This window comes from Rhea pennata, chromosome 3, assembly GCF_028389875.1.
Source record: "Rhea pennata isolate bPtePen1 chromosome 3, bPtePen1.pri, whole genome shotgun sequence".
NCBI classification, from domain to species: Eukaryota; Metazoa; Chordata; class Aves; order Rheiformes; family Rheidae; genus Rhea; species Rhea pennata.
This window is the reverse complement of record NC_084665.1, coordinates 40,057,165-40,079,819: the sequence shown is the minus strand read 5'-3', so window position 1 is coordinate 40,079,819 and position 22,655 is coordinate 40,057,165. Positions and strand designations below refer to the sequence as shown.

The 22,655-nt window shown below is 38.6% G+C and overlaps 1 protein-coding gene across 2 annotated transcripts in view; it reads right to left on the bottom strand.

Moving 5' to 3' along the window:
- The window catches only part of MEMO1 (mediator of cell motility 1), a 28,048-nt gene extending 7,345 nt beyond the window's left edge, over window positions 1–20,703 (bottom strand). Inside the window, exons 1-7 of one of the 2 annotated variants that reach the window (XM_062573633.1) lie at window positions 20,519–20,703; window positions 8,864–8,945; window positions 6,553–6,621; window positions 4,443–4,555; window positions 2,925–3,036; window positions 1,599–1,741; window positions 365–441 (exon numbers count right to left, since the gene is read on the bottom strand). In XM_062573633.1, coding sequence (XP_062429617.1) covers window positions 365–441; window positions 1,599–1,741; window positions 2,925–3,036; window positions 4,443–4,555; window positions 6,553–6,621; window positions 8,864–8,945; window positions 20,519–20,579 — 657 coding nt within the window. In that variant the 5' untranslated portion in view covers window positions 20,580–20,703. Of the gene's footprint in view, window positions 1–364; window positions 442–1,598; window positions 1,742–2,924; window positions 3,037–4,442; window positions 4,556–6,552; window positions 6,622–8,863; window positions 8,946–10,532; window positions 10,627–20,518 lie in introns of those variants that run through there. The other variant, XM_062573632.1, reaches the window with a different exon arrangement.
- Between the last annotated feature and the right edge of the window lie 1,952 nt (window positions 20,704–22,655).

Below are 22,655 nucleotides of genomic sequence, written 5' to 3'. Positions count from 1 at the left end.
TATCAAATCTGGACTACCATAATACTCAATTTAGACTTCTTTTTGCTTCTTGTAAATATAAGAAGGTATCTGGACAGAAATTAAGGTACACTAGGGGATTTTAGGTAGGCAAATATGCATTTATTTTCATGAATTATGCTTACTAGATTATACTCGCAACGTATTGTGCACACTCAGTAAAATGTAGACTTAAAAAAAACCTCAAAAACCCCAGCTAAATTCCTTTTGTGGTAAGCAGAGGAAAAGTATACATTCAACAAAATCTAATCTATAACACTTTGTTAGAGAAATTTCTGAAGTGTTCAAAGTAATGTAATGTACAGGAGAAATTTGTTAGTTAGTTCCACCAAATCTGAAAACTTACCATTTTATCTAGATGCTCAATGGATCTATAAATTTCTCCTTGGGATTCATCATAGTAACTGTAACGGAACCTCTGACCTTGAAACAAAAATCATGTATAAAATAAAAAAGGGAAAAATTGTAGCTAAAACACTCCCTAATACTTACTAAATAATTGAAATTATATTATTTGTAAAGTAGTAATCTTCATATATTACACTTTTTAGCTCCACTGAGGAAATTTGAGGGCAATCACCAAAGTAGCAGCCCAGAAGTGAAGAAAAGCACTTGACAGGCAGCTATATTCCAAAAAAATCTACTATGTAGAATTGATACTGCAGTATTAATTGTCTGATAATGCCTTGGAATCCAGTTCTATAAATCAGCAAGTAAAGCAGCATTTCTTTTCACTAGCCCTCCTGACAGAGTCAACCTATCTCTGCTTGCACAACTATACCCACAATAAATGAAGGTTAAAAGAAAAAGATCATGATAATTCAATAAACAGTTCTAAATGATGGTTCATTAGCCACAGTTGAATCTAGGTCATTCTTATATAACTCTAGCTATTCCACAATTCAGAGATGAATAAAATATGAATTACATAAGGTAACCAAAGATGACAATTGGAAAAAAAAAAAGGGGGGGGGGGGAGAAGGTCTGTTGTATAACATAAAACATATCTTTCTGAAGTAGTCCCTTTCCCAGCTATTGCTACACCTAAAAAATAGAATTAAAGCAGAAGGACAGAAGTCAAGGCTTCTGGAATCTTTTTAGCTCTGCCACCAAGATGAACTGGAATAACTCTGATAAATTGATATAAATGCTCTATACGCTATCATACTCAACAGTAAAACATGTACAAAATGTACTTCCATCAGAGGGATGTTGCCATGTCCAGTGAATGCTTAGCCGGTTTGTTTGGCAAGTTGCTTTGAGATGCTTAAAAGAAGAGTAAAAGACCAAGAAACTCCAGGCACTTATTTCACTGCAACAGTGAAGAGATGCATATAAATCCATACACCTTCACCACTTCCTTCCTCCGCTACACTGAAAGCCCATTACCACATTAATTCTATTCATCTAGTTTTCCATATTAAAAAAAGAATCCTTTTCAGCTTTACAAAAAGCATTTAAACTTCAAAGATACATTTACCAGAAGTTAAAAAGTTAAATTATGTTTAATGAAAGACATTCTCTGAAAATAACTACAAAATATTTATCATACTGCTATAATGAAGAGATATAAAACTCACCCCAATGGCAAAAGTCAGAAGAAACGACAAAGAGGTTACTAGGATCAGCTAGGTATTTACTGAAGAGTTTTCCAAATTCCTGTTCTTTTGACTCACTCAGTGCTCCGACCAATACAGGAACAATAGTAAACTCATCCTTATGGCTTATAAGCAAAAGAAAAAAGGTTGTAATTTTTTTTTTTTTTTTTAAGTAACGCGAAGTTTTTTTCAGGGTTTGCTAACTGAAACTGTAGAATTTTTTAAAAGGATACGATTAAAATGAAAATATAATTAATTTGATAATATCATACTAGGAAGTTGTTTTAAAATATGAATCTGCTTCAATTTCAGAAAAAAAAATCCCTCCCTAAAATACCATTTATCTTTGCTGCAAAGTGAAAACACCAAGCAATCAAAAAGAAAAGACGCAGTGAGGTCAACAATAAAGCAAGAATGAAATTCTCCCCATAGAGAAGCAGCACAAATGCTGGACAATTTTAAGACATATGAAAACCTTCAAGATCACATATAGGAAGCATCTAGATGTGTATTGGCACTCCAGGGGAAATTTCAAATATTATAGGAGAAAAAACAAAAAACCCAAAGTGATAAAAATCACCTACTTTTTTTTTAAACCAAGTTATTCATATTGCTCACTTGAAATGTGTAAATAGAGCCTTGATTTCACAACGACTATTAACACTCCAAACAAATTTTAAATCCCACAGAAAACGTATATTAGTATTTAAACTTCTTTCAGAGTTGAAAAAATGGTTCAGTGAACAACAAAAACTCCAAACTAATGACGAATTATGAAATTTGGAGAAGGTAAAAAATGATTAGGTCATCCTCTCACACACAGGACAAGACTGATTCCAGCTGTACTTGCTCCACACTAGCACACAAACACATTTATTTCTCCAATTAGCAGTTTTGTTAAAAAAAAAAAAAAACAACACACATACACAAACACTCAAGACTACTGTACTTCGGGTCTTGCAAAAACAGGAGAATAAAATTCAAATATTTGGAAAGATTCCCGATAACATGTCTAATATGAACTCTAAAGTCAATATCTGCATAAGAATTCTTTTATAAGAGGTGTTACGAATTCATTTTGCTGGTGTTTGCTCTACTTACAATAACTATAGTTCAGCAAGTAATAATCCCAGTGTCTAATTTCTCCGTCCCCCCCAATCCTTGCCTCAAAATTGTTACTGGAAGGTGGGAAGGTACAGGAGGGAAATCCGACATAAGAGTATTATTTCCTCCTACTGCATTTTATATGCAGTTCAAACAATTAATGCATATAATACTCATTCTTGTACAAGTAATTAGCCCTAGTACCTTTCCATGGCTTTAGCAGTATAAGGCAAATGCATTTCGATACTGTGTTCATCTTCATCTGTCTGTAGAGACATACGCTCAAACATTCCAGTCTTCCACAATTCTCCATAAACTGAAATGAATTAAAGATTATTTTTCAGCTTTTTTAAAAAGAAGTTACAGTAAAGCAAACTATAGTGCATCCTTATTAAAAGAAGTCCACTAAAATATATAACTTGTGTTCAAGGACTGTGATCATAAACCACTTGTTTTAAAATAAATTTATGACTAAGTGTACATTTAAGTCATTATGATACAAACATAAAAACTCAGTTCAAGAAATAAATATGTTAAATCAGTTGGCTTTTTAGCATCACCAATATATGTTAAATCAGTTGGCTTTTTAGCATCACCAAAAAAAAATCAGTTACAATATGAAAATTTAAACAACATAATAAAAAACAATTTAAAATGTGTACTCATCTGCCTAATCCTTTGATTCTTGTTTTCAAAAGAACATCATCATACATTGCAAAAATAAAAAGTGCTGATAAGTTGAGCCACTGCTGAATGTGTAGAAACATTTTTCCATTACTGTTTAATATAATTTACTAATCAACTGAATTAATAAATTTGGGGATAGTGAAAATGATTAATACATGCTTATAATACACCTTTTCTTCTATCAAATATGCCTAATGGTATGTAAACAGAGTGACCTCTGCACATGAAAACTCTCCGCTAAAGGCACAATTTGAAGTAGGTCAGTGCCTTGTTCCCCATTCCATGAAGGAATTCTGTAAAAACTAAAACATGTAACCTAAGGAAATGTCTGTATGTACAAAAGAAGTGCTATGCAGAAAGCCTAAACTCGCTTATTTAATCATGCAGTCACGATAGACTGGCAGTACATTTAGGCTAACTAGCCTAACAAAGATACTGTATTATTAAGATATACCTTGAGGTAAGCGTGATATTTTGAACCACATGCATCTTCATTGCACCTTTAATTTTAGTCTGAAAAAATGTTATTTTAAGGACTAAGAGTTCTGTAAGCACTCTGTCAGTAAAAATGAGTAACATGCAATAACATGTTCAAGTAAGTCCAGCTTTTTAAATTTTATTAGAAATAAACTCAAATCAGCTAAAGCACTATCTTTTTTACAGACAGAATACTTCATAGAATGGCAGAGCAGGTGCATAGCATATTCAAACAACACTTGCTGATTTAGAGAACTCCTCTTTAAAAAACACACACACTCTTTAGGGGGCATACAACCATGATGGAAAAGATAAGCAAAGACTGAAAAGTCTTTACTTGCAGGATCATAACAGCCATTTTAAAGATTTTATACAGTAATATCTGCAACCAGTAGGATCTTTCAGAAGTTAGCTTATACTGGAGTAAGAATAGTTCTACCTTTGCATGTCACTTAAAAGGATAAAGCTCACCAACAACAGGGTCCTTGGCACTGCAATAACACAGGTAACACTAAAGTCTCAGCAATCTACCAGATCAAAGCTTTATTATGCACTTACTCTTTTGGTCAATTCGAAGATCATACAGAGGTGTTCTATAAATGTCCACACTGGAAAGTGCACATCGGGAAAGGGGCACATGATGGGAAGGCCCAAGAATGAAAATTTTTCGGCTATAATTAACACAAAAGCCCAAAATTTAGACAACTGTAAATCTACAGCAACTTGCCTTAGAATATCAAGTTTATTAAAAATGCTGACACACAAAGCAATACTTTGAGTGTTTGTCTGGTGGTTAGCAACAGTTTTATGCTAATATATGCAAGACCATGGGTCAATTCATGATCCAGCCTTGCTCCTTATTTGAGAAATGGCCATAAGATCAGTTCAGTACACTTCAGATAACCTTAAACTTTTTAAACAGGCTATATACCAGAGAGCACTAAGCAGACAGAAAATCTGTCTAGCTGGACTCGCTAGAAGGCTGAAATCTCTGTTAACCCCTTGGAACTGATTTTTGAACTCCCTTCTTGAACCAAGAGAGCCTTTAGCTACACACCACTTCAAACAGCTATATGTATGTGCTCTCAAATGAGGATTCTTGATTTATATTCAGAGCTTTCTTTTTTGGATTAGCTCTACTTCAGGCTTCAAATTCGAATTTAAGCCATTCTTAAATGCTACCTTAATCCCACTGTCTCATTGAAAACAAAGACTTGGGTCTGGACATTTGTAGCTTTAGTTGATACTGCAAGCTCTCCTACATCATTGTCATGATCTTATTTCATCAAGGCAACAATTCCTGGCTCTTAATTAGCTTTCCTGCCATGGGATTTAACACGCCACTACAGGAAATTAACTTTTTCAAAATCAGAATCACATCATCTTGCTTCTTCTTTGAACTACAGAGATAGGAAACATTAAAAGATATTTGGGTTTTTTTAACATATGAACTGCTATAGCAAGACATATTAAAAATACTAAAGCTGTTTACAGAGCTCATTAAAACAAAATATCCAAATGTGTAATACTTCAGACAAATTATTCTGACAAATTCTAAATATGCCAAATATGCCATGCAGTAAATCAGTAAATGATACAGAAAGTTCCATTAACTCAGTGTCATTAAATCTGGGGAATGGAACTTGTTCTAGAAATTTTTGGACAACTCAGCTTTCTGTCACACTGTAAAATCATCTTCGCTTGTTTATAACATTTTAGAAAAAATTCAAAACCACTGTCTTTGGAGAGTATTAAAAGATATTTCCTCACAAGCAACTGATAAAATATAGCCAGTTTTTAATATTAAAATTTATCTAAAATTTAAAGGCAAAATATATACTTTGAGCAAGTACTTGGGGATGTTTTAAAACATTTACCAAAAAAGTTTTAAATTTTCCATCATTTAAAAAACGTTGCAGTCAGCAAAATGTGTGAGAATTATATTTCTTTAGCCTAGAATAACTCTTTTCATATTTTCAGAAACAGGCACAGATTATGCTTTTTATAGTTGTGCCATTATAAACACATGTCCATTTAAAATTATTACAACAGGTAACTTTCACTGACTTCAAATATCATATACACACAATGGTCACTTTTCTCCACAGCAGAAGAGAATCCTGGTAGTATTCAGCCCATAATCCTGCACTGAAAAATCAATGCAGAATCACGGTCAAATATTTTAATATAGTTTAAAAAAACAAAACAAAATATAAAAAACAAAAACCCACCGAAACAAAAAGAAAAAAGCCCAAAGAAACCCTGGGACCAATAACAAACAGTTCAAGCTTTTATTGCTTGATGTTCCACTGTTTTATAAAGTAAAATAAACACTGATATTATCTGAAAACAGAACACCTAACCCCTCCCCTTCTGAAAGGTAGTTCCCAATAATTCAAGAACTTTTAAAAATACTGCTTTACATTTTCATCCTCAATAATAGTGTATTAAATTTTTCTTTTGTAAGACTCAAACAATATGAATATTTATATGAGGTTAAAATAAAATAGAAATGGATACATAAAAAAATCTAAAAGAGAACAAAATAAAAATATACTTGAGCACTTTAAGGTTTAAAAATGTAACAGTAACATTCTCCAAGCACTGCAATAGGATCATCTTATGCTTTCTACTTAAAAGAATAAAGAGAGAATACTTTAATACTTACGTAATATTAGGATCCACTTGTTTATAAGCATGGGCTGCACAAGATCCACAATAGGTATATCCTGCATGGCTGCAGATCAAGTTGTACAAAAATGTTAATGTATTAAATATTATTTAACATATTTAATACTATTAAGTATCTTAATACATTAAATATTATTTAATAATATGCTAGATGTTCAGTCCCCAGTCAGCTAGAAACAGCAAGAATGATACAAAAATCAACTTATGAAAGAGCTGGAGAGCAAGCACTGTTCAAGTCAACAGTGGATCAGCTTAACAAAAGGTAATACCTAAAGTACACTGGATATATTTATTTGTTAAAAAAAAAAAGAATTCTTGGTGATCTTTCGCTTGAAAGTTTTAAGTAGGCCCCCATATCAAAGCAATTTTTATTACTTACAAAAAAAGATACCAACATGCAGACTATACAACTGCATATTATCAGAAGTTCATGATAATGCTAAGAAATGCAGCCAGAAGACATAGGAATAGCAAGCTCTTGGAAAAAGCTCTTCTAACCACACTCTTGGCAATAAAAGACTACATGCTACAGGAGAGAAACAGAAAATGAAAATGCTCTGGCAGTGAAAAGAATACTAAAGCAACAGAATGGGCATAAGGAAAGCAGCGGAACGCAGTGCAGTAATTTTTACTGTGGAGAACAAGACAGATGCTTTATCACTGCCAGCTGGCCTAGAGTCTTTCTTGTGCTGTGTTCCTGTTTCTGCTCCTATTATGCTCCAGAAAGACTCATAACTATTCTGACTACTTGCTCAAATATCATCATCTTAAGTTTCATCCTTCTCAAGACTGTTCAAAACAGGAAGATTCAGTTTACACCACAAAAAGCATTAATTCCAGACAGCGTTCCCCAGAGTCCCAAGTCAAGTGGCAGAGAACGGTTCACGATCACTCAGCAGCACCTCTGCAGCAGGCAGCCATGCGCACATTGCATAGTGCTTGGGTCACATCATCTTTGGATCTTATCTGGAGTGTCTGTGACTCTAGGTCCATAAATATCATCACTTATTTTAGGCAGAGTACATGAATCAACACAGCTACAGTTTTCCAGATGGTATCATGTGTATATATACATACATATATACATACACACACACACACAGTGATACCTGGAGCAAATCATCCTCAGATTTACCCCCAAATTTTATTTCAGAGGCAACTGGCTAATTCATTCTAAAGAGCTAAGAAAAGTATTAGTATACACGCTACATGGATAACAGGAGACTGGGACACCGTGAACCAGCAAGCTATTTTACAATGTCACTACATCCTCCTGAAAGATTCCTTCTAGAGCAAGCTCTTTCAGTCTCTTAGAAATATTTGATTAACTATATCCCACTTTACAAGTGAGACAAAGGCATAGATGAATGAAGCAATTTGCCAAGACCACAGAGAGATCTCCAGCAGCTCTAGGGAAAAAAAAAAAAAAAAAAAAAAACACAAAACAAAAAAACCTCAGGTTGCCTAATCCACAGCTAAAAGGTTTCTTTCCAAATACACAAGCGAGAAAGACTACAGCAGATCTGGTCCAATTTCTTCTGCACATTCACTAATATTATGGAATCCTTGAACAGTATGTTAATGCTATGTTACCAAAGTAAAAACAAAAAACTCATAATCCTTAGGGTGCCTTTTTCCTAATGTTTCTTTCTAACTGGTAATAAATTAGACTGACCCACAGTTTTCTTAAAGGTCTTTACTATCTTCATTCAATTTAATTCTATCTTAATAATTCAGAAATAATCCTACAATGTAGCACTTTTTCCTGTTTCTTGAATGATCAAAAACTAAAAAAAACCCCAAAGCAAGCCATTCTGGGTAACTGAATAGTACTTCACTATCATTTTTGCAGCTTTATGAATTTTTGGTATATGTACACAAAAATATAAATATGTGTGTGTGTATATATACACACATGCATATAATGTGTATGTATATATATGAAAATGTGAATATCTGTACTATGTGTGTATAGACACAAATACATATTCTGTTACAGATGCATTGAATGATCTGTCATCTTTAGATGACCATTCTAATCTTTTAGTTGACTTAACATTCATTTGTGAATGTTACATCTTAAAATTGTCTGTAAAAGGAAACTAATCATATACCAAAATGTGCAGATTTTTGCCATTTCCACATAACATTCAAAATACTTATTTGAAAACTAGATGACATACTTTTTACCTAAAGACAAGCTTCCACCAGACTTCAGAATCACTCAGAATACAGAAGCATTTAACAATTCAAATATTAAATATACTAAAAATAAATTTCAAACTCACGGTGCAATAATGGCTCTAGCAGGTCTTTTTGTGGACTGTACTTGAGAAAGCCAACCTTCTAGTTGTGCATTCAGCTGGGGTCCTATGAAAAGACAAGGAAATATTGAAGCCATGGAAAAATCTAGTCTACCTCAAAAATTAACAAAGTCCAGATTTTAAACCATCATAAGCATGAAAGTTTGTGTTTCAACATCAAAAAAATAAACTATTTAAAAACAACATACCTGCAATGTGCAAGGTTACTCTAGGAAAGTTTCAGCCTCCTAGTTCATGAGATCATTTATTGTCCATCCATGAAAATGGACTGCTCTATGGACTGTTGCACGTACCATTTTGTCATTAGAACAAGTGGCTGCTGATCTTAAAGACAGACTAACAGATTTATTTCTCAGGTAATCATCTTCCCAGAGTTCAAAAGTGAAAAGTTATGGCAATCTATGCTGCAGGAGTCCAATATGAAAAGACGGTAAAATACAAAAGACCTTGCATACTAGGATGATAGCTAATGGCTATAATATTTAGTCCTTCATCATTAGGAAGTGACTATAAGAGCATACAAAGTACATCATAAGAGAGAAAAACTGCACCTACACAGGAAGCAGCCAGAAGCGTGCAGAGCCTGGGAAAAACAAACAAAAAAACCCCAATTGCTTCGAGTGATTCCATAGTAACGTTTGGTCATATCTGGTACATAAACTTTATTCTAATGTTAACCTGGTGATCACTCAACCTAACACCTAATTTCCCCCCTCTCCCCCCAAATCCTGTACCTCAACAAGTGGCAAATATTCTCAATTTAATTAGCTGACAGGTGATAAAAATGCTTTCCAGAAACAGCAACATTTGAAAAAATACATTCTGGTATTTTCCACTACAAATAAGCTTCTTAGTGTAAAGCTATTCCAGAAGGAGCAAATTTGACAGATATAGCACAAAATTCTTTATGAAAGAATACAAAAACAAACTTTAAAGTAAAAATCCTTCGCCATCTATTTTAGAAGTAGCCCAGCATGAACAAAGAGAATAAAGAAAGAGATTTTTTTTTTCTCTATTATATGCATTTGACATAATTTTGTGTCAGCTGAGTTTGTCATTAAGGTATGGTACAGTAAGCTGTTATCTTGTACCAAGCATCTTACATCTCTTTTTGTATCTAACCCATGCAGTGGAAAGGAAATGTAACCAATAAAACCACAAACTGTCAGGAAAAGTCAGAAGCAAATTAAATATCTGACACTATTTCACAATCACGTTCCAAACTAGCCAGATCACAAGTCGACAGTTTTCTAAAGAGCTGACAATACCCGCAGAGAACCTGGTAGAGATATCAATCTTTTAAGAATTCAATCAGTCACTCAACAACAATTGCAGAAAAAGCTTTCCCTAGAAAGTATGCAAAATACAAGCTACCAGTTTCTATAGAAAATTTAAATTCAGATGTTTCATGAGAAAAGGACATCCTCTGTCATTATAAAGAACACTATCTTCTGACATGTAGAAGGTTAATTAGCGCAACACTGTTTACCTACGCCTAAAATTATCTCAGCTGCCTTAGATGTCATCTGCAGCTTTAACAAGGCAAAAAAGTTACATAGACTAGCCACTGTTACCACTGTAATACAGACATCTTAGTGAAAACATAAAAATTGTCAAAAAAACCCATACATACCAATTTTGCACTGCTGCTTCCGTTGCTTGGAAAAACTACAAGCAGCAGAGACATGTAATGGAGATAAGGATAACAACATCAAAAAAAAAAAAAAAGGCTTTTGGAGAAGCGAAGTAGCATAAAGTAGCATATTTCCATCTTTCTTCTAAGCTACTAGGGGACTAACAAAATACCATTCTATTAAAAATCCATCACTTTTTAATATACATTTGAAAGTGAAAAGACAAATCACACTGAAAAAATCCAACTTTCTAATTCTCCCAAAGTATGCAAAAGGATAAAGTACTTTGAGAGAGGCTCATTAGAAGAAAATATTTTTTTTCAAACAGTTACTAACCAGAGATTTATACAAAACACAGACTTATACAAGGTCTTTTCCCCAGAAGAATGTCCAGCGACAGCACACCAGTAGAGATGCCAAAGCCCTTCAGACAAATGGAGGCAGAGGCGGGACTCTCTTCCCAAACAAGGCACTGCCGTTGGCCTTCCTCTGTCCCCTCTTTCACAGCTATTTCTGGCTAAAAAGATGGTAGGCAAATCAGATAACTTGCCAAACAGTTTAAGGATAAAGTTCAGAATTTCTGGCAACTTCCTAAAAGCTTTTATGATTGTTCATATTTGGACAAGACTTCTGATCCTATAATGCAGTAGAATAAGATGCCGAGGCTTGCTTAGTCTGCTATTGCAGACACAGACGCAGACAAAGTAACAAACATTTTTTTTTCCTAGAGGCTGTGAAATAAGTAACAAATAAGTAGGACCCAAGGGATGGAACTTTGTTGGTATTTATATATGGATAGGCTATCAAATTTGCTTTCTGATTTTCTCCCTTTAATGTGACAGTAAGATGACTTTTCAGATCATTAATTCTGACCTAATGTGAGTTTCCGTAACTTATACATCTTTGTGATATTTTAATAAAATATGTAATCAAATACCTCTCTCTCCAAAGGACTAACACAAAAGGAGAATGGAGAGTACAACATATCCTTCTGACCTTTTAGCTAAAGGAAAATCAAACAACACCCCGAAAGAACTCACATCAACTTTCGCCTTCCTATTCTTACAAATACTTAATGTGGATATTCTAAAATCACAATTTTCTTGTTACCAAATTACCTAAGGACACAAAGCAACCCCTAGTATCAACTTTTAGCTAAAGCATTCAGAGAGGTCCTTCTTTCAAGTTATCAGACATGACAAAGCTAGAGGCTAAAGCCAAAATATTTGAATGGGATATACAAAATATAAATAAATCCAGATTATCGTTGTAGATATGCTCTACTAGACAGAATTATGAGAGATGAATAACTTCTTCATGAACTGCCCTATAAGTGATTTTTTTTCCTAGTTTTACTCAAACATATATGAATAGAAGTTTGTGCAAATATCATTGAGATAACTGAGGTAATAATCTGTCTCTAAGTAAACATGCATGCACATGGAATAGCACTGCCTATCCTTCTACTGCAGGGGTAAGAAATACGAGAGATGAGAGATTTCTCCTTCAGTAGTGTGTGAGGCACCCAACTTGAGAAAATGGCAGAACAAGAAGATTTTTATTTTTAAGGCAAACCTGGAAAGAAAGCTCTAAGGATGCATCTTCTATGAACAGTCAATACCCTTTAGTGTAAATAATGCAAGATCAGTTCTTTTATCAGATAAAGAAAGATCAACAAAATATGATCTTCACTGAAGCATGTAATACTAGGACCTGTAATTAAATCCTATGAACTAAGACATAAATATAAGCATGAAAACAAGAATGCTGATATTATCATCTGTGGACATTTCCCATGCTGTTTTGTTTAGGAAACTGGCAGAAGTTGCACCAAGTTTAAAAACAACTTCTAGTTGAAATCAAGTTTCTATCAGACAGGTTTATGGATATAGCTACAGACAGAATTTATTCAAATAGCTTGACTAATGAGAGGTTTTTAAAAAAATAAAAAAAAATAAATCAATCAACATTATTCCCTAAAAAAGCACTAGAGTAAGTGAGAAGGAATTCTTCCACGTTAAACACAAGCTAGTATTACCCAATGAATAATACTACAAAGAAGTCTGGTAGTCTCACGTCTAGGTTCGTCACTTCATAGCTGTCATGGTACAGGCTTTGTAGATTAAGCTAAACTAGTACATTCTTTCCAGGTAAGGGAAACAAGAGTATTTAATTCAATCTTCAGGAAAATTCCAATCTGAAATGTGCCAGAGGACCAAGTGATTTCCCTTCTCATTTAAAATCACAGAAAAACATGACAATTGTTTTAAAGAACATAGGCCTCACTTGATAAATCTTTGTTTCTAACTGCAATAAAGAATAAATCTTTGAATAAAGGACAAGCATTGTCTATTTGTCAAAAATAGAAAATGATTTTTGAAGACTCATGTTGATGAGCACATTCCCTACTGCTAGTACATATTAGTCTTCCATTAGTGAATACTGGATGAAAGGATGAAACAAAGAAATCAGTCTGTAAGGCAGAAATTTGCTTATGCAAGCTACAGGATTGAAAAGGGAGCCATAAAGGGTACACATAAAGATATAAAAAAGGTTACACTGATACTACATAAACTCTTGTTTTACACATTCTAAGATGAACATAGAACAGCAGGTAATGAAGGTTGGAAGATAAAACTGAAGCCACAACAGAAACATTGATTCTGCTTTGGAGGCAGTTTTCACTTGCATTTCTCAAATTTTCTTGCATTTCTCAAATTTTCTTGCATTCCACTAGCTCTCTAATTCGCTTTACAGAAAGTTATGAGAAAATAAATAATCAAACTGCATCCCCATTTATTGAGAATATCAAGCAATATTCACATACATGGCTTTATAAAACACCTTCCCAGTTAGGTCAGAGTTCAAAAAAAAAAAAAAAAAAAAAAAAAAAAAGACCATCTGTTTAGCAACTCTGATAAAATAATTACAGCTCTAATGTTAAACACTTATGTGCTAAATGCAATCTGAACTTGTCAAAGCATTCACTAGGCGATACTTCCCAGACTACTTTAATAATACCAGGAAGATGCCAAGTGTAAATTTCTTTCTAAAATTTCAACTCTTAATAAAAATTGAGTTTACATTATGCACTTGAAGTATCTTTTCAGACAGTATTTCAGTGATTCAGCAAGAAGTAACAGCCTGGAAGTTGTATTTTATATCATTTTTGTATACTTTTGAAGAATACAATGTTACAATCTGCATACTAATATTATGTTTCACGATTAGCTTGCAAAAGATCCAATAATGACACATCCCTTTTCTACACAAAATTTCTAAGTAGGAGAAAAAAAAGAGAGAGAGAAGCAAAATTTAGTATTTAACCTTACGAAGTACACATTTCATAAGTTTGCAATGTACTATGATGGTTTATTTATAGATTATAAGTTAAGAACTTAAGCTTAACAGTAGCATTTGAAAGCTCTAGCTCGTGTCACATTAAGATACTGTTATTAGTGCATTTATTATCCTGCAACTGCACAAAGCTCCTTTCACCCAGATCAGGTCACTACTTGCTTCAGTGTTCTCGCATACTTTTTACATTTTTTCTGCATCTGCTTTTCCAAGATCATCTACAAATAACACGCTGATGCCACTGATGAATTGCTTTTACATTATGTTTACACACAGTACTTAATGAGCCTCATTGAGTTACTCCAATTTTAGAGAATGTGACAGGGTTCTCGGCACACTGGAGTTCAGCGCTTCCAGAAAACTGCTCTACAGTATAGCAATTCTTTCTGAACCGCTTCCTCATCTCAGTATGCACAGTCCAACAACACAGAAGACATTTTCTTTCCTTCCATCCACTTCAGCTACTGCAAAAACTCAGATCACTACAGAGAAGTGGTTCTGATGTAATTTAAGGTAGGATGTAGTAGGTCTGAGGGTCAAGGAAAGACATCCTGGTAGCAGTGTTTGTGCCTCGGAAGCTGTAGGCAACAGACCTGGTGTACAGACTATGCACACTCAGGAATATCATGGCAGGGCAGAGACAACTATAACTGCTGTACATGCTTCCCTTGATGCTGATGAGAAGATCTAGCTCAGGACAACAAGCACACAGGTGCTGGGATTACATCATTATTCATGAAAAATGGACACTTTTATGTCACTCTCCAGGGCCCCCAAATCCCAGAATGTGCAAGTGAGAAAAGCTGTGCTACTCCAAAGAGCTATAAAACAGTAGTGGGTCTTGGCTTAGTAAATCAGTATTTGGTGCAGAGGCAGTAAAAGCCATTAATGTGGGTTTTATTGGGGATTACAAAGAGTAAAAGTGCAAAGCACTCTAAAAGAGCAGCTCACTTGGAAAGAAATATGATTTCTAAACTGATCACATCATGATACACATCTGCTTAGTCATTTATTTTCTGACCCATACAAGTTCTTCCAAGTAGTATCGTTTCCAACTGCTCTAGATACCGTTGTTCAGACCTTAGAATCTGAAAGATAAGTTCTGAACATCCATGCATGATAGCCAGTTATTCATGAGATCTAGTGTTTCTTGCCCAGACAAGTAACAAGCTTATAATCCTTACAAATACTACCAAGATTTCTGCACCTTTGTACTTTGGGGTTCTTTTACTCCTAAACCACAACAGCAGGAGAAAAACTCTGTACACAAGAGAACCAGAGCTTTAAGCTGTCTTCAAACATTTACTTGGAGACGTACCATGTACTTGGCTCATCAAAAAAAAAAAAAAACAACAACAACAAAAAAAAAAAAAACTTCCTGGTAGATGTTCGCAGGCCAGCACAGGCTACCAGAACGGACACCCTGACCACAAAGGTTGGGTCAGGGAGGACAGGGAAATAAGCCATACATAATATGATGATAAACTTATTTTGCAGGGCAAATTTCAGATCAGTGTTGTTATTCATGCACCACTCTTACCAAAAAAACTGTGCGCTTTGTCTGTACTGGCATTCCACAGACTGACTGGGGAAAAACTAAGGCAAGATTTATCAAATGTTTTATTAAAGAGGGACGTAGTATTCAATTAGCTCTTCCAGGAGCCAGCAAGGCAGGTCAGCTGCCAGTAAATAAAGCATGCAAAGTGCCTCAGCATGTGACATCTCACTTATAAAGGCATGCTATATACAGAGTAACGAAAAAAGGTAGGCTGATGCACATCTGTCAACGACTATTTTCATTTCAGGAATGCATGGTTTGACACTCAGCAGAACTGTTCAATGCTTATGGAATCTACTAGCACAAAGGAGTAAATTGAGACAGTTACCACATCCTATCTTGCAAATATTCCATGTTCAGCATAGTGCCCTGTGTCATTCTTGTTATATTTCATTCCTGCTCCTTTTGTATCTAGGAACTTGCCTGCCCTGTGTTCAAAGTCATGGAAAACTATGCTATTTCTGCTTCAGAAAAGTTGCTCCTCCTTCTTCTTAGAAGCAGCACTGAAGATGGGAATCTCTGCAGCCGAGCTTCCAAACTGAAATAGTGTTATGACTATTGTTGGTAGTCCCTAATCTTCCCATTCACCTTGCTAGTCAAAATTCAATGTCTCAGGAGGTCTGCGTGGCTAAATGCACCCAGCAGGAGTGGGACTTTCTGCCAAAAATAAATCAAAGTGTAATATTTTTCACCACAGAAAGATGAGACACTTTTTAAAAAACATTCCACATGACAGCTATGCAACTGGTTGATACCTTTATCTACACAGCATGACTTTATCCTTTTTTGAAAGTGTATTTAGCAGCAACCATGCACCAGGTTGCTAGCCCATAGAAACAGCAGCATAACATGTTCTGATTTTAACTATTTTAAAATGGACATATGGATCAAGGTCTGCGTGTAAAAATATAGAGTAGTTAGATCAGCAGCCTACTACGAACAATAGTCATAACACAATTCCAGCTTGGAAGCTCAGCTGCAGAGATTCCCATCTTCAGTGCTGCTACTAAGAAGGAACAACTTTTCTAAGCCTCTGACCAAACATATCCCATTGATGTAAGGCAGATGCTCCAAAAGTCCATGGCTGAAGTCTACTACCAAGCTACACAGACTGATGTAGAATGAACATGAAATTCCCCATACCAAGAATTCTAGAAAAGAAGATAGGTAAAATTTGGTCAAGATAATCACAATACTGAACTCAACTGCAGAAACTTATTATAGAACTTGCTCTTTGAAAGTTTTCTTTACAATAGAGTATTATGAATGAAGAACACATGGGAAATTAAATGGCTGCCACCGCTACCACAAAGCTTTTATTTATTTATTTTTTTTTTTTTTTTAAGAAACTTCTCAATATCATTGAGTAGGAACTACAAACACTCTGTTTGGTATATCACTTTCCTGCTAACAACAAAGTTGGTTACTTATTGTTAGATATGACATTCTAACACCTAGACATGCTTGGATGTGTATAATTGCACAGCCAGTCACACCAGCTCTGTAGAGTTTATTGATGTTATAGAATTAGGTGATGTACTCTCTCTAGAATGCAGTGCCTGTTTATATTTTTCAAGGCAGAGCCTAAGCAGTGCATGTCACATAGCTAGAGAAAACAGAACAGAGAACCAGGGAAGTTGCACAGCATCTGCCTCCAGCTGAAGCAATGGCTGCCCCAGAGAACTTAGTAAAGACAAGAAACGTGCTTCTTAATCATAAACACACATTGCATTCACTCTCCACAAAAAAAAGTAGTGGCTGCCTGTTACTTGGTTGTGGCTTCAGCTGTGGTACTGCTTCCATTCCTGGAGCTCACTCCCTAGAAAAGCCAGATAATCCAGTTCAAAGATATCCTGTAGCCATAAAACCTGTTCTACACTCTAGATCTATCCTTCATCCTCTGCTCTCACAGAGTCCCTTCCTCAGCTGACTTCAGCTCTTCTTCCCCAGGGCTGACTTCTACTGCAAGATCTGGCAGATATTGCATTTCTTAAGTACAGCAATGGGTGCTCTACTGTTGCAGTTATAAGCACCTGATCCAGGACTCCATGCATCCTCTTGGATGTTTTGTTGACATTTTCCCCTCAGATACCAGGCACCCCTGGATAAACTGCCATCTAATTGAGGTCATCCTCACACAGCCTCTTTGAAACAGTTTCAGAGATGACGATTTTGAATCATCCTTCACAAATAACATTTCTTTCCCCGTGCCCTCTTGGACAGGCAGAGCATACTAACGTAGTAGTAACTGTAGTAGTAACTTAACAGTAGCAGGATGACAGCTTCCAGGACACCTGCTTGCCCTGTGTACCCAAACTTAGCTCTGTAGAAATAGAGCAGTTTTCAGGAAATGGGAAGCTTAAATGCTAACCAGTTTATATATAACCCAGCAAATCATTCCTGGGCCTAGATGGATAGCATGAAGAGAGTAGGTAGAAGGACCTGACAACACAGTCCCTGAAGAATTACAGGAATGTACCGAAGAACTATTACAATTCAAACTATAATCCCTGCCTCAGCTATATCCCCAAAGACATACAGGTTAAAACTATGTGGTAAAATCTAGACTTTCTTCAAATAGCACAGCTGAGGAAACCAGCCTATGTTAAAAGCTTGAGAGTAGATGGCGTGCAAGTTTGGCCTGACTTTACAGTTAAGACAATGGCAAACGCATACACTCTTGTTCCTCATTGTTTCCTCTTTAGTTTTGATGTGCCCTCCACAGCAGCAGATAGAAAATAGTTTCTAGTCAACAAATAATAGGTAGTCCCTATCTTGTTGAACAGAAGAATTTCTGTTTCATGTACTGTATTTAAAATGTGCAAGAAACTTCTTGCTGCAGGAAGAGAATCCATAATGCTATTTTCTCACTTGAGGAAAACCCTTTAGGGGAGAGGAAGGAGGGAGAAGATTTCCCAAAACTTCAGCCACTGCAACATTAAGTTCTACCCCCAACAACCCACAAAGTAACAGTTACAATTTAACTTGTTAGAAGAACAGTCACCAAAAACTAGTTACAACATGCTTCAGTTTAATATTTTTCTCCTGCACTGGAAGTGTCTGGGCACTATTCCACACCTCCTCAGCAAGCAATAACAAGAGGGTAGCCCAAAATCAACTGGAGCAATATGTTTTGGATGTCCTATCACAGAGAAGCAGTACTGGCCAAACTAGTCACACAGACTCACTGAGGTGGAGTCTACCAGAAAGTTATACACTGAATTGGTATAGAAAAACAGTCAAATATAGCACCCATGTCTCTTTAATTAACTACAAAGAAACTGAAGTTCTTATTTTATCTTATTTTATCCATAAATATCCAGTAGTAACTTTGTGTGAAGTCCTCTATCGAACAAGAAAATTCACATATAATGCCATTTGACTGTTCCACATTGCACAGCAACCTCCTGCCTTATTAATGAATGAAAATATAAATAGCATTGGTAAGTTTAAAAGTGTTACGGTAAAGCCATAACATTTTGAAGTCCTTGCATGTAAATATATACCTTTAACATGATGTTGCTTACTTTCCGTAAAAAGGAGTACTACCTACCTTTCTAGACAATTGAAAAAAAAAACGCAAAGACTATCTACTCTACAGATTTGAGACCAGTTTTGTAATGGGCAAAACAATAATGTTTGAAAATCCAAAGGAAGACAATCATTCTCTATTGTTACCTTGAAATAGTTTACCCACCATATTGAAGTCCAGCTACTTATCTCACAATCCCTTTTTTCCTGTATTACCCTCCCCAGTGTATTTCTCTCTTACTCTTTGAATGTCTGCCGTATACTTTAAACACTGATTTGCAGAGCAGAGAAGGAAAGCACTACGTATTGTAGCCAAGAGAAGTGCATGATTTATCATATTTACTTTTCTTTAAATGTCAGTTTAGGATCCACGATACCTTTGTTACTCATACCTTTCCCATCCTGCTGAACTCAAAATATTCTTTATGACAGCCTCTGTTCATCCAGGCTTGTTCCCCAATGTAAGTTTCATCATGATCTTTACTCTTAAGGCCAGTAAAAGAAGGTATCTTACAAATCACTTTAATAATGATTGTGAAAACACAAATGTGCAACTGCAGAGTTGTCTGTCATCCTCCCCTCCGCCTCAGAATAAGAAGAATAAAGTTTATTTTCAAACATAGGTGCTACCAAGCCATTAGCACAGGTTTCTCTCTGTTTTAGGAGGGGAAATGTTCCTCTCTCCAATGCACCACCTTCATTCTTCTGTTCTTTTTCAACATGTATCACCTTTTTGAATGGTGACAGTCCACCCTGTACTAGTGCTTTGTAACTTTTCATTACTACAATGGAGAATGCACTAGAAGAAAAGAAGGGAATTCATCTTGGAGTCTACGAAGGAGAACAAAACTCCTCACTTTCCCCCACCCCACCAGCTTGCTTCTGACTCTGTAGGGCACACCAGACACCCGCCTTCTCTCGGAAGACCCCAAGAAGAGAAACACCTCAGAAACACCAGATTCCTTCCGTTTGCTCTCACCTCCCAACTAGAGTAAAATATCCGAAGGAGGTTTTGGGGTATTTTTTTTTTTTTTTTACCGTCTTCAGCGTGCTCAGAGCACTGCGGGACACCCCCAAGAAACAGCGTTAACTCGCTGAGAGCTGATGCGCCTTCTGCCAAGCCGCGAAGCAGTCTTCGGGCGCGGCGCGGCGCGGCGCGGGAGGCGGCGCAGGGCAGCGCCGCGGCGCGGCGGGCTCGGGCAGCCGCGGGAGACAAAAGCGCCGCGGCTCCCCCGCGCCGTAACGGCTGCCCCTCCCCCCGCGCGCGCCGCCGCCGCGCGCAGATAACGGCTCCGCCGACCGCCGCCGCGGCGGGCGGACAGCGGCGGCCGCCGCTCCCCCTCCCCGCTCCGCCCGCCGCGGCCGCGGGCCGGCGGAGCCCTCCGGGCCATGTGTCCGGGCCGCGCTCGCGGAGGCGGGGCCCGCCGGTCCCTCCCCGCGCGGGCCGGGCCCGGCCCGGTACCGGCGGCGGCGGAAAGTGCTGATTCAGCCCCCACCCCCCGAGGCTCGCCGCCCCGCCGAAGGCCGCGGCGCCGGTACCTGAGGCTGTGTACCAGCTGCCGGCGTGGCTGGCCTCCCGGCAGAGCACCCGGTTGGACATCTTGGTGCCGGAGCCGCCTATGGTGTTCGGGGGAGGCGGTGGGGGACGGGCCCGGCGGCGGCGGCGGCGGCGCTGCTCCCCCTCCTCCCCCGGCACGGCCCGGGCCCCGCGGGCGGGGGCGGCGCTGCCGGCGGCGCCTCCGGGCGGGCGGCGAGCGGGAGGGGGGCGCTCGGGGGCGGCGGGGCCGGACTAGGCCGCAGGCGCTCGCCTCGCGGGGGGGGAGGGAGGCGAGGGGACAAAGCCCGGGGCCGCCGCCGCCGCTAACTCCGCGCTGGCGGGTGGGGGGGATGCGAACAGAAGGAGGCCGCGGCAGCAGCTCGGTTTGGCCCGGCTCGGCTCCCGTGGACTAGGGGCCGCACAGCCGCCGCTCCCCCATTGGACACGAAAGCAAAAGCCTCGTCGCCATTGGGCAGCCGCCATCGTCGTCCCCGCCCACCTCTTTGACAAGCCGGGGATGGAGTGGCACCGCCTTGTGGGGGGAGGGGAGGAAGAAGGGCGGAGCTGGGAGGGAGAGACGCTTCGGATTGGCCGATCGCGTTGCCTTGGCAATCGCCTCTGGCCCCGCTGATTGGTGGGCATGTGTCTCTGTGGTGAAGGGAAGATTACGAGCGCAGGTCAGACGAGGGGAGGCACGGTCGGGGCCGGGGGGCGCGCGCGCCCTGGGGCGGGGCGGAGCGCCCCGCCCCGCCCCTGCGCTGCCCCCGTGCCCCTGCCCGCGGGGGCGGGAGACCCCGCCCTGAGGCAGGCGGTGGCGCGGCGGCTGGGGGCAGCGCTCCGGGCCGTGGGGCGCGCGCCGCTTCTGCCGCCAGGCGATCACCGCTGCGGCCGCGCGGGGGGCCGTTGGAGCGGGGAGGGGGAAGGGCAGGCGAAGAGGGGCTCTCCGCTTCCCTAGGTTGCCGTCTGCCTCTGAGGGGGATAGAGTTTAGCGATACCCCTTCTGCTCTCGTGGTTGCTGTTACGGGACGTGGAGCTAGCACAGACTTTGAAGACGTGAGGAGCATTGATCTCCGATTCCGTGAGATCATGGCTTCGAACCGTCGTTCCTTCTCGTGCACCTTGCTGTGTGCCGAGGCAGGCAGCGAGGCCTGTGGGAGTATATTTGTGCAGAAGGCAGCTCTGTATACTTTCCTGTTTTCTACTTCCCCACTCCTTTAATTTTTTATTAGCTTGGTGACTGGACTGCTGCCATGGAGATGTCAAGCAGTGACCTCCTCCCTCAAAATAGCTAATAAGAAACAGAACTGAAAAGATGAATATGACCAGTAGACGGTGTTGAGGGGAGGGGAAGGCAAGGTAGCCACTGACATAGGAGATACATTCAGGAGAAAGGGAAGCCACAGCAAGAGAAATGAGGGGGCTGTAGCCATTAAGACAGTAAGGCACACTGATGCTTTGTGAGGTGGAAAGGTGGAAAAAGTCTGGGCTAGGTCAGGATGTGTATTTTCCTTCCTGCCATATATCATTTTATTATTTAAAAAATCAATCCACCCAAGCTGTAAATGCACTTAAAATTTAGATTTTTTTTTTTAGTAAGTAGAACACTATGGCTCCTTCAAAGGAAACTGAGGAAAGGAAAGGAAACAGGCAGCATTTGCAGTATGTCCTGAAGATCAAAAAGGCTGGTGCTGCAGAGAAATGATTGAAGTTACTTCTATTATTCAGTGTCCTCCTCAGCACCCATGACACTGACCTCCCAATGAAACTGAGGGGCAATAAGCACTAGAGTCTCTAGTTAATTTTATTTGCAATAGGTTGTCAGGAGGAAATGAGTCCCAACTATCCCAGGAAAAGCCTTACATTTTCATAGCCCTCAGTACAGTGTCTATCTGTGCAGTATTGAGTTACTGCTTTATAAAATATTAAACTGAAAAAGGTTAATGTAGTTTATAACTGCTGTCTAGACTCTAGAAGCACTATTGTGCTGTTATACAACTATTTGGCAGTTAGAATTTCTGTTTAAAACTCCCAAAGCTTTTATATAAACTTCAGTACTGGGTATATTTCCTGAACTTATTAATCCTTCAATAAAGTGATCTGATTAATGCAACAGAGGATAAATTTTACTCAATGAGGAAA